We start from the raw sequence: 13,005 nt of genomic DNA, 5'->3' as shown, positions 1-13,005 counted from the left end.
ATATGGGAAAATTCCATAGTAGTGGATAGCAAATTCTTCCATAACGTTTCATAAATTTCAATTCATGATACTTTTATTTTAAATGTAGTGCACACACATGTATAATCATTTGTCAGTTAAAGAATGTGAAATAAGAACACATTTTCTGAATCTCTTGCAGATATATGTCAGCCTAGGATGAATACTGTGAGTGCCATATTAGCAGAAGTATGGCTAATAAGCACTGTGGTCAGTTCAGACAGATTCATTTATGACATGCAAAACATATTAGATGATTTGCTCATTGTTGTAAGGATTTCCGGATCTAGTGAAAAGATCTCCCGATGCTTACACATATACAACATGACTTCCAGAATTTATTCTCAAGGCAGGTGGCAGAAATGCATAGGTTACCCCTGAAAGACCACTTGAAGGAAGAAGGCCAGGGCCTTGGCCCTGATTGGATACATTTCTCTATGCTGTAAGTTACTGGTCATGTGAAGACATGTATATCGGGTGAAACTAACTAAAACCTTTATTTAGGTGAGAGAAGAATGGATGCCAATGAATTCATTCAATGAATTTGATCCCTGTCTCCAAAAGGTAAAAAATGAAAAGTCTAGGTGTTTTTTCCTTTCAGAACAATGACAAAGTCCAAGATTCTCTCTGCAGACATCACATGGGACCTATCCTGTACTGATACACTGAGGACCTAGTCGAGATTGCTATGAAGTGCAGAAGGGTTGTTAAGATGTTCCAAATCACATAAGTGTCAATAAAGCAATGTTTGCTAATCAGCAGTTTTCATGTTTCAGTTTTCGTGTTAGTGACATCAGGAAAGACACAGATAATCAGGAGCTCATGTCGTTGTGTGAATACAACTGCAAATTTGAGCATCTGTATAATATAGTGGTTAATGATGCTGCCCATTGACTTATATTTCATCTGTAGTGGAAGCCAGGGTAGAATATTTCATCCCCATTGAGAAATGTCAATCATTTATGAAGGAGAGCAAGCAGGGTCAACGGCAGAAACTCACTTTGCTCAATCCTTCAATTTTTTCTTTATATATGATTTTATTTTATTTTTTTAAGAGTTACTTAAATTTTTTTTAAGTTGTATTTATTTAAGTAATCTCTACACCCAACATGGGGCTCAAACTCAAGATCAAGGGTCACACACTCTTCTGACTGAGCCAGCCGGGCACCTCTCTATACATGATTTAATTGGCAGGGAATTATGATTTTGAGGCGCATTCTCTTTGTGCTTGGACTTGTCAACTCAGTGTCTCTGCACTTAGATGCAAGTGCTGTCTGCTATGATGTGATCTCAGTGAGTGTCTGTGATCCAAAGGACTTGGCATGTGTTCTAGAACATTCTCTGCCGTTTTTATATTTACCTCTTTATTGCTATTAGGTAGTACAAAGCATATAAAAGTCCCGTTTCATGTTACACAACCATATGAGAAGACCCTAGTGCTCAGTTTTGCCCCTAGGATCCACGTGCAGAAGATTGGACTAGGCGCGAATTGAGGAGGTGCCTACATAGGTGTAGATGTTTGGATCAGAACAAGACAAAAGTAGCCCCAAGAAGGATCCGTAAGATATTGGGAGATCTAAGGCCATGAGCAAGAGAAACACCACATGCTCATCTGTTGTGTGTCCTGGTTTCTCCACAGTTGGTAGTTGACTTATCTCCCAACAAGTGTGGACTCCCCATAACATCTCCATTAGCATGATTATGATGGCATGGCTTCCCAACCCACTTCAACTACCTCTTGAATGAGCAACTCCTATTTTGTTCTAGTTTGTGCTCTTGAAAATATATCAGTGTCTACCAAAGAGGGGCTGAAGTGTCCTCAGCAATATGAAGGTCATAGGTCTGTTAATGTTGACTTTGCTAGGGTCACTTACGCTTTCCATCAATGTATTACCTTTGAACATAATGAATCGAGCATACAATGCTTATGCCGTCAGGACTGTCATCATGTTACAGCCTTCTTAGACGAAGAAAGAGACACATCAGGAAGTCTGTTGAAGATTTAGGACACTGGTCTGCTCCTGCAGAGCATGTCTCAGGACACTGATCTGTACAATTTCTGGAAAGTCATTCATTTCAGACCATACTGTGAATGCTACTTGGAGTTAGGGATTAGGCCATCTGTGTCAGAGTGTGAATTTTCTGATGCACTCTCCACAAAACTATGAAATAGAAATAATTAAAAATAAACCCCATCCTTTTTTGGGGGGATTTTTATAATAATTTTTTGTTATGTTATGTTAGTCACCAAGAAATAAACCCCATCCTTAACACCTCACCTTGTAGTAGGCTCCCCTGTTACTTAGGTCTTTGGACTTGGACCCAAACTATCCATTGGCTCTCTGGTCTCCAACTTGCTGATTGTGGAACTTGGGACTTCTCAGCCTCCATAATCACATATGCCAAAATCCGTATAATAAATGTCATTGTCCATATCAGTGCATCTTATTGGTTCTATTTCTCTGGAGGACCCCGATTAATACAAATAGACCTGTATCATTAAAAGAAATTGAATTCATAATTAAAAGGCTTGTCATGCAGAGAAGACTGGGTGGAGACAGCTTGGCTGGTCAATTCTATCGAACGTTCAATGAAGAAATAATACCAATATTACGCAAACACTTTCTGAAAATTGAGGAGGAAGATAAACTTCAAAGTTTATTTTTGAGGCAAGCAGTAACCAGCTCTTACCTCCCAAAACAGATGAAAATATTATAAGAAAATAAAATATGGATATATTTACGTGAACTTAGACCCATAGATCCCTACCAATATTAATAAATTAAACCCAGCAACCTATAAAAAGTATGTCATAACCACCCAGGTTTATGCCAGCTGTGCAAGGTTGTTTTACACCTTTGAATAAAGGAGAGAAACCATACGGTCATTACAATGGGTGGAGAAAAAGCTGTTGAAAGAGGTCAAACTCCTTTCGTAACAGAACTTTTCAGCAAATTAAAGAATATTCTGAAAATTCCTCAAGTTAAGAAAAGGCAGAGCAGGGCTCGTTTCGGCAGCACAGATACCAAAATTGGAACAACACAGAGAAGATTCGCATGGGTTCTGAGCAAGGATGACACTCAAGTTTGTGAAGAAAAGGCAGAGTGTTCCTTTGGATGGATTTGAAACACTAACAAGAAGAGGAACATTTAACCCTTCTTTTACACAGTTGTAGACAGACGCAAGGATAGGAAAAGAACATCTTTTCCCCCATTAAAAGCTTTACCTCAAATTATTATGCTTTGAAGGAAGGCCGGGGTGGTGGTACAGAGATTCTCCATCATTCATGATGGTAACCATGGGCAAGTACCAGGAAAGAACCCAGAGGAATCACACAGTGGAGAAGATGACAGATTTCTACGTTCTTTCTAAGTTAAAGGATAATTTAGCCAAGGTTATAGATTATGCAAGAGCTCCCTTATACTGTTGGAGAATATAATTTCGGAGATGTGGGCAAATAGCACGTTACTCCCATCTTTGGATTTCCTGACATGGGCTTTATAAATATTGTGTGCTATTTGTCTATTATTATTTGTCAAGTAGTAGAAATGGGAGTAAGGAAGCTCACGTCACCGCAGAGGAACCGGCATTGTTAGCAAAACATACAAAGTATAATTTGGGAGCCAGGAGAGTAAAAACTCCATATTTATGGAAAAATCCCATATTTTCTATTAAAGGTGAGGATTTCTATGGGCAAATTAAGGTTTTATTTGTAAATCAAAATATATCCCCAAACAGAAAGCACAGGCTTCATTAGCAAGGTCTTTGGGGGAATGGTGGGTAAATAGGAATTAAGATTTGCCCTCACACTGAGAAAAGAGTGTGCAAAGGGTTGGCACTCGAGACTGTGGCTATCTGAACAGCAGAGATAAGTGGTTATCTCCATCAACATCATGCATTTTACCCCATCATAGAAACCCATCTGCAAGAAATACAGAGCAGAAAGATGCCTTTTAGGGTGATGTATCATTATCTCTTCATACAACAGGGAGTTCCGTCTTATTGAGCAAAACCTGCGTATATCAAATTCCCGCAGCCTGCAGAGCCTGCTGGAGACACAGGGCATAAATTGCTTGCTGCTTTGGGGGAATTTCCTTGGAAAGACTCTGAGACCAACTCTGAGCTACTGATGTTCCCCGGTCCTGTATGAATATCTAGTTAAGACTGAATATTGTTTTAGGACAGAGGTATGTATTTTTCTTTTCTTTGTATTTACATGGGTATTCCTTTGGCCTGTAAGAGGGCATGTCAATTCCATGCCAGTCCCTAAGACTCATACAAGTTTTCCTGGAATTGTTCCATGGGAGGAAACCACAGCAGTGGAATAATCTTATAAAAACTACTTTTTATAAAACTAGTTACTTGAGAAGGATATCGACATCTCAGGGGATTTTTTTCCATAAAACAAAAATGCTTGAGTCGCTAGTAACAAACTTAATGTTACAATTTTATAGGCCCATAGAACCATCCAGATTGTGCTTTGAAACGATCTCAGCCATGTAATCATTTTCAAAAGACAGAAAACAATTGGCCTAAAAAATCATATACTAGCTAGACCTTGCGACGCAGAGTACTTTTCTAGTGGTCCTTAGGTCTGGCTTGCTAGGTTTTTTAGTGCTGCTTTTTTAAATTTTATGTAATGAATGAGTACTTTGACATTTTTTTGAGTGTGTGTCAATGAAAGAACTTTGATCCCAAAGGAGGATGTTCTTGATCTGGAATTATATCCTCTGCATAGTCAATACTCTAACTGTGAAAAAGTATATGACATTGAGTGGACTCCCAGTTCCAAAGACTGCTTTGTAATCAGGTATCAATGAAAAAATATTTTTTAGGATGTTGACTTTACCATCATGAAAAGTGAGTCATAGTTTGTTCAGAGAAACATGATATTTTTGCTTCAGATATGATTAATAATAAGGGACAGGATTAAAGATTTTTTTAAAAAGTAAATAAGATAGTAAGGGCAGTATCATACTAATAATGTTATCAAGATATAAGAAAAAAATGCACATTTGTTTCCATACCTAATGTAGATCTTCTTTTGGTAACAAAAACAGAGATTTTGAGCATGAGAAGACAATGTTCAGTAACTATCATTGAAACGAAGGTAGGAATAAAGTCAGGATATCATGAAACAATTCTATATAAAGGATCACTGGCCTGCATTAAACACAAATGCAAATTCAACATCTAAATACTAGCTTTCAAATGTGCGTGACTTTTCCCTCCCATTTTGCATTTGAAAGTTATTACAGTGGACCCTGAACAACACAGGGGGCTTTGGACACCCTTCCCACAGTAGAAAACCGACTATAACTTTGGACTCCCCCAAAACTTAACTGCTAGTAGCCCAGTGTTGACTTAGCAATAACATAAACAGTCAATTAACACATACATTTTATGTGACATGTATTATATACTATATTCTTACAATAAAGTAAACTAAAGAAAAGAAAATGTTACTAAGAAAGTCATAAGGAAGAGAAAATACATTTTTAGTACTGTACTATTGGACTATAAAAATCCACATATACGTGGATTGAAACTGCAAGGTTCAAAACTATGTTGTTCAAGGTTCAAGTGTATACAGTGTTTCCTTTTTTGTTTGGTTGGGGCTTTTTGGTCAATCTCCTCAGAATAAAAGACATTAATTTCTGTAAAAGAACCATCAGATTTTACAGAACTTAATAAAGGTAGGTAGAAGAAATACCTGTTTCATCATTATTGTTTTAATATATTTTCCCGATAAATCCGAACACACCTGCACACCATACAGCCAGAAATTTTTATACTGAATTCGAGAGGAAAAGTGAAATTGTAGCTCTGTGGACCATAGCAAATTTCCCATGATTTCATTTGAAAGAGAAATATACACGAAGCGGAGTATCCATTTGCCATCACGATGAAGACAGAAAAGGCGATACTATTTTTTGTTTATACTCAGGATGGTCCATGTGTTCAAATAAAAAAAGAAGATTTCTTGCTGTCGGAGAAGGAAAGCATTCCTAATATGTGGGTGTTTTGCATAACATTTCTGTAGGCAGATCACAAGTAGAAAAGCAAAGGTTTGAAGGCTCAGGCAGACGTGGTTCCAAGCCACCTCCCCAGCTCTGTCAGCGCAGAGACACATGGTGAGTTGTGCCTAGTTTGTGTGATAACTTAGTTGTGTGTCGTTGGTGTGGTCGTTGGTGTGGTGAGTTAATCAGGGGCATCAGGAGGAAGGAAAAGCTGGGTCTAAGAGCGTGCCTGTTACCTTGTGGCTTGTTGAGTCAACTGCTGTGAGTTCTTAAACTCCAGCAAGAGCCTGAACCCAGAGACAAAACAAAAATAACTATACCAGATACGACCTAGGAACAGAGGTGTAAATGAAAGAATTCTACCCAGCAAAACAAAGAAACAAAGTAACAAATCCTTCATTGTCTCCCCGTGGGGCGGGAATACCAGGACTAGCAGGCAATATTTATTTTCAGCTTCATGGTCAAGATGGTCAACGTTATGTCAAGACCAAAGGATCCGTAAGACACACGCACTCAGGCTAAGATCTTCAGCTTCCTATAACGTAAGTTTACACTGCTTACATAGCCTTTCTGGATCTCAATATAAGGGAGAGTATGTCATTCGGAACTGCCGAGGTACGTTGCTAATTACTTAATAAATGTCAGATTTCCCACCCTTCAAAATGGAAACAATTGCATGGCCTGTTCCTTACATGTAGCACAGTGCCTACCTTTGACTTTAAAATGTGCGTGAACACTAACTACTGCGTGGAATCAAAGAGACCAGTCCTTTTACCTGATCTTTCTGGGCAGCCCATGCTTCCCACGTGTTGTGACTGCACACCGCCCGTGACGGGAGCAGCGCTTGTGAAGACCAACGGCATCGAGGGACACGACTATGGGTCTTCAACGAAGAGATCCAGCCATCCACCAGGGCCGGTCTGGGCCAATGCCTTTCCCTCACGAGGCACAGAACAACCTGCAGAATTTTCTCAAGGGGAAGCCAGTTATTCTTGGGGTAAGTACAGTGAAGGTCAGCTAAGGATTTTGAGGTGGCTCGTGTTCCCCTGAATTTGCTCTGGATCAAAGCTACACGATTACCTGAGAGAAGAGTTCGGAGTGGTCCCACGAATTCCCGTATCAAGAGGAAAATAGGACTTTTGAATAAGAAACCACGTTGGCCAAGTAGCCAAATCACCAAACTGTTTTATATTTGGGAACGCTGAATAAAAACGTAAGCACTGATCACGGACTTCTCCAAATTAAAGTAAGCTTGAGTCATTTACAACCCCCAACTGTGGGGCAAATGATTTTTTTTTTTTTAAAGATTTTATTTATGTGACAGAGAGACAGCCAGCGAGAGAGGGAACACAGCAGGGGAGTGGGAGAGGAAGAAGCAGGCTCCTAGCAGAGGAGCCTGATGTGGGGCTCCATCCCAGAACGCTGGGATCACACCCTGAGCCGAAGGCAGACGCTCAACGACTGCGCTACCCAGGCGCCCCGGCAAATGATTCTAAAAGTAAACCTCAGTCCTCCTAACTCAGAGACATTCTGTCATTTTCTAGGTGAGCCAAATCATGATCGGCCTAATGAACATTTGCCTGTGGATTATGATAAAGGTCTTCCTTTCATTCCACCAACTACATCTAGCACTAGAAAACAGTGCACATACCTTCATTTTCCTTTTGGGACCAATTTTTGTAAGTAAATTGGTATCCCTTTGATTTCTGTATTACTTAGAATTTATGTAAAATCCTTAATAGTTATCATTTAGAAGCACGAAATTTGGGGGGAAGTTTTGAGAAGTATTTAGTGTTAGGAAAAAGGACGACAGAATCATGTATCTGCAGGCTAACTCTTCACACTTTATCTTTGTACAGTTACTTTTATCTGGAACTGTGTCCATTGTGTCTGGAAAGAAGACGACAAAACAGATGGTACGTTTATCTACAGTTTCAGAAAATTCAGAGGCATAGCGTAGACCAGCCTTCGTCTCCAAAATGATCAAGCTGTCTCCGATTCCCAGGTTTTTCTTTGCCTTGAGTTGAGATCCCAGAATGATTCCTTCCCTATTCCCCACAGGTCACATTGTCTCTATCTGGCTCAGATGAGAAATTACCCCGTCGCAGATAGCAACCCTGTGCATAATTTTTACGAATTTCAATTTTCTTTGAATTTTAAATAAAATGCACACATATGTACAATCACTTGCCAGGTCCAAGAACAGGGACTCAGTTTCTGATTCTATTTCACATCTGTGGCAGCATTGGGGCAAACACCGTGGCTGCCATATTAACAGGACTGTCACTAATAATCCTTACAATCAGAGTGACCATATCCTATCACCTCTTATCAAGCGTATCAGCTGGTTATTTCATGACTGTAAGTATTGAAAAATTCAGTGACAAAATCTCCTGATATTTATCCATAGATACAAAACTCCTTGCAGATGTCTTTCTCATCATAGGTGGGCAATAGGGCACCACTTAAAACTTGAAGAAAAAGGTCAGGGCCTTGACCCTGAGTGAATAAATATCTCTGAACTATGAATTATTGGTGATGTTAGGACTTAAGCACATCAGGTGAAGCCAAATAAAATCCTTGTTTTAGGTAAGATCAGAATGGGTGCCAACGAATTCACTCAGTGATTGTAATTGCTGTCTTCACTAAGGTAAAGAGAAGTCTAGGTGTTCAGTCCATTCAGCACAATGATAGACAAAGTCCAGGATCCTTTCTAGAAAGTATATATTTAACAAAAGCAACACTGATCTACTGATCATATGGTGAAAATTACTATGAGATATAAAGGGATCCTAAAACATTCTAATTTGGGGGGGCGCCTGGGTGGCACAGCAGTTGGGCGTCTGCCTTCGGCTCAGGGCATGATCCCGGCGTTATGGGATCGAGCCCCACATCAGGCTCTTCCGCTAGGAACCTGCTTCTTCCTCTCCCACTCCCCCTGCTTGTGTTCCCTCTCTTGCTGGCTGTCTCTATCTCTGTCAAATAAATAAATAAAATCTTTAAAAAATAAATAAATAAAACATTCTAATTTTTGGACACCTCAATAAGGCATGGTTTGCAGATGTGCAGGCTTTTGATTGGTTGGTTATGTTGAGAAAAAAAGTGCACAACAGGATCTCACTTCATTTGTGTGAAAATTATAAATAAATGAAATTGCAAATTGGGGGGTCTGTAAATTAGAGTAATTATGTGTATCTCCACCCAGATTCTATCTGAAGGTGAAGCCAGAGTGGGATACTTTACTACCATTGACAGTCTGTGAGAGAGCACGCAGGGCCCGTGGCGGAGTTCCCTTGCTCAGTCCTTCCCTCTTTCCTCCCCGCGGGCTTTGACTTTGCAGGGGATTACGTTTCTGAAGCTCATCCTCGTCCTCCTGGGACTCGTCACCTCAGTGCTGCTGTCTGCGTTTGGATGCAGCGCTGTCTGCTGTGATATGACCTCAGTGAGTACCTGTGATCCAGAGGACTTCGACTGTGTTCTAGGATATTCTTTGCCACTTTCACATTTACCTCTTTAAGTTTTACTGAACCGTTCAAAGCGTACAAAACATCCAAGACCCTCCGTCACATGAGGAGCCCGTCACATTCTGTTTTGCCACTAGTGGCCACGTGCGTAAGATTAGACTGGGCACTAGAGGAAAGTTGCTGGGCTGGACGTAGATGTTTATGTCAGAAAGAGAAGAGTAGGAACACCTGGGTGGCTCAGTCAGTTAAGCATCTGCTTTTGGCTTGGGTCATGATCCCGGGGTCCTGGGATCAAGTCCTACATCGGGCTCCTTTCTTAGCGGGGAGTCTGCTTCTCCCTCTGCTTGCTGCTCCCCCTGCTTGTGCTCTCTCTCTCTCTCCCTCTAGCAGATAAATAAATAAAATCTTTAAAAAAAAAAGAAAAAAAGAAAGAAAGAAAGAAGAAAGAAAGAAAGAAAGAAAGAAAGAAAGAAAGAAAGAAAGAAAGAAAGAAAGAGAGAGAAGGGTGGCCCCAAGGAAGGTCTGTGCATTAAGAGAACTAAGGCCATGGGCAAGTGAAATGTCGTATCATATCATGAAATGTCATCTACTGGGTGGTCTTCCTCTACAGGTGGTTGTCGACTTATCCTCCAATGAGCGTGGACTTCCCATGGCTACTCTTTCTCATGACTATGATGAGGTGGCTTTCCAACCCACTTAGTTGTTTGATATGTCAACTTTCGAACCATTCCTGGATTTACTCTAATTGTATTATTGGGAGTAAATCAGTAATCAGGCAGTGAACAGCCTTCAGCGTTCTCAAGGGGAGAGAAAGTCACAGATTTGCTGACGTTGACTCCGCTGTGGTCTCCTACTCTACCCCCAATTATGATTACATTTGGACATGATAAATAAAGCCTATGATTCATCAGCATCACCACTGGCGTCATCTCACACCCTTCGTAATATGAAAAAAGGGAACATACCAGAAAGGTTGTAGGTATTTTGAGACTCTGGTCTGGCCTTGGAGGATAGGTACCAGAACCACTGACTTACATAATTTCTGAGAAGCCATTCATCTCGGACTGTAATGCTAGCGCTGTACAGGGAGTTGTACCATAGGCCAGCTGTGAGATCATGTTGTTACCGACATCATGAAGTCAGTTACGGTCTTTTAACCTCGGGGTCCTATAAAACCAATCCAATGAGTAAAGTGTGACTGACGTTTTAAATGGGAAAATACAGGGGCACCTGGTGGCTCAGTCGGCTAAGCATCTGCCTTCGGCTCAGGTCATGATCCCAGGATCCTGGGATGGAGTCCTGCATCCAGCTCCCTTCTAAGCAGAGAGCCTGCTTCTCTCTTCCTCTGCCCTCTCCCCTCTCCCCACTGGTGCTCTCTCTCTCTTTCACTCTCTCTCATTCTCTCAAATAAATGAGTAAAATCTTTTTTTAAAAAAAAGGAACGTACACACACTTTCTGCACACAGGTTCTGCTTTTTCCGTGATTGATGCCCCGCAGGTCCTTAGTCTCCTTTGCTTCATGGATTCTGATACAGCCTGAAATAACCCACACACTACTTGACAAGGGCACAGTCATCGTCACATTTTGACTTTTTTGAAAGGCCTGTAACACTATCAAGTTTGTAAGCTGTAGTCAAAGTCATAGGTGGCCTCTCTTAGGATATGTCTAACCAAAATTTAAGGTGGTGCTAGCAGATGGCTTAATACAATCCTGCCTGTACCACCTGCAAGAGGATGAGACACTGGCAATCACGGTATGATTCTGACTTAACTGTTGTCACAGTTTGAGAGCATGCTGTCAACTACTATACAGTAATTGGCACTTAACACTGTCTTAGACGGTAGACTCTGATCTATGGGGACAAAAAAAATGTAGAAAAAACATCCAATTATGGTCTAACAAATTAAACTTTATCTCTTATCTTTTTTAAATGATTTTTTTCAGAAAGCCAAGTCTACTCTACACTACTCAACTGGATTTTTTTAAAGATTCTTTAGGATTTTCTATATATAGATTGTATCTTCAATAGGGATATTTATATTTCTTAATTTCCAAACTGTAGGTCTTTTCTTTCTTTTCTTGCCATATTACATTGGCTATGACTTCCAGTAGATGTTGAACAGGACTGAGGAGGGAAGATACACTAGTATTGGGAGACAGGGGAGTATATTTAGTAGGTCACCATTGGGTATGTTGTAACTGTAGGTTTTTGTATATGGCTTTTTCCAGATAATGGGAATTACCCTCTATTCCTAGTTTCTTGAGAGTTTTTTCTTTATCATGAATAAATAAGTTTTGTCAAATAGATTTTCTGTATCTTGAGAAGATCATATGGGCTTTTGTATTTATTCTGATAATATGATGAATTGTATACATTGATTTTTTTTTCTTCAACCAGTGTTGCTTTCTTGAAATAAGCCCCATTAGTTGTGGTGTATTATACTTTGTTTGGATTTGATTTGATAAAATTTTAAGTAGTTTTGCATCTATATTGAAAGTTATTGCTATGTAGTTCTTACGACATCTTTGTCTTATTTTGGTTTTGGAGTAATGCTGACCTTGTAAAATAGAAGGGATTATGTCAAATTATTTTTTTCCTTAAATATTTGGTGGAATTAGCCAGTGATATGATTAAAAAGATGGAGTTGGTTTTGTTGTTGTTGTTGAAATGGTTTTGTCTATACATTCAATTTCTTTAGTAGACATTATACTATTGAGACCATCTATTCTTGAGTCATTCATAATTTATGTCTTTCAAGTAATTCTACTTCCTTCAAGATGTTAAATTTGTTCACAGTATTTCTTTATTTTCCTTTTAACATCTCTGCATTCTGCAGTGAAATCCTTTCTTTTATTCCTTACGTTGATAACTTTTGTCTTCTCTCTTCTTTCTTTGGTCAATCTGAACAAAGTTTAATCCATTTTGTTGATTTTTATTGTAATGTCATCTTAATACAGTTCTATGTTAATACTTTGCTTGGTATACTTGAGCCTGATCTGAGATAGATAGAGGATAGATAGATAGATATTCCTGAAATTTAAGTATTATTGGAAATATATTTATTTTTTGTTTTGTTTATGTTTATTTTATTTTAGTGAAGGTATAGTTAATGAGGTGCTAAAGCAAAGACCAAGAGAAGCTGGTTGAAAAAATGAATTTCTTAGAAATTGCTCCAAAGGAAATAATTCTATTTAGTAAGTTAACAGAACAAATACAGGGCGCCTGGGTGGCACAGCGGTTAAGAGTCTGCCTTCGGCTCAGGGCGTGATCCCGGCGTTATGGGATCGAGCCCCACATCAGGCTCCTCCGCTATGAGCCTGCTTCTTCCTCTCCCACTCCCCCTGCTTGTGTTCCCTCTCTCACTGGCTGTCTCTCTCTCTGTAAAATAAATAAATAAAATCTTAAAAAAAAAAAGAACAAATACAGTCTTTGTCAGATTAATGGAAAGAAATGGAAAGAGAATGTGTGGAAATAAAACTCGGTTGGTATTGGAGATTATGG

At 39.5% G+C, this 13,005-nt stretch overlaps 1 protein-coding gene and 1 non-coding gene across 4 annotated transcripts; both read left to right on the top strand.

Moving 5' to 3' along the window:
- The first annotated feature begins 3,019 nt into the window (after positions 1-3,019).
- On the top strand, positions 3,020-3,126 carry LOC123785372 (U6 spliceosomal RNA). The gene has a single exon (XR_006777621.1). It is a non-coding gene; the product is annotated as a U6 spliceosomal RNA (small nuclear RNA).
- A 915-nt stretch (positions 3,127-4,041) lies between these two features.
- On the top strand, positions 4,042-12,838 carry LOC123785352 (membrane-spanning 4-domains subfamily A member 4D-like). Of its 3 annotated transcripts, XM_045787092.2 has the most exons (8): positions 4,042-4,205; positions 6,062-6,152; positions 6,492-6,580; positions 6,831-7,035; positions 7,583-7,717; positions 7,898-7,954; positions 9,379-9,480; positions 10,113-12,838. In XM_045787092.2, exons 4-8 carry the CDS (start codon positions 6,916-6,918, stop codon positions 10,200-10,202), a joined length of 504 nt encoding a protein of 167 aa, XP_045643048.1. In that variant the 5' UTR covers positions 4,042-4,205; positions 6,062-6,152; positions 6,492-6,580; positions 6,831-6,915; the 3' UTR covers positions 10,203-12,838. The 3 variants fall into 3 exon arrangements, with proteins under 3 accessions (XP_045643048.1, XP_045643049.1, XP_087711375.1); XM_045787093.2 differs by lacking the exon at positions 6,062-6,152; XM_087855249.1 differs by lacking the exon at positions 10,113-12,838 and having other exon boundaries at positions 9,379-9,729.
- Positions 12,839-13,005: the final 167 nt, after the last annotated feature.

The sequence above is a fragment of the Ursus americanus genome, chromosome 24, assembly GCF_024610735.1.
Source record: "Ursus americanus isolate L20-20 chromosome 24, mUrsAme1.1.p, whole genome shotgun sequence".
NCBI classification, from domain to species: Eukaryota; Metazoa; Chordata; class Mammalia; order Carnivora; family Ursidae; genus Ursus; species Ursus americanus.
This window is presented reverse-complemented; position numbering and strand designations above follow the sequence as displayed.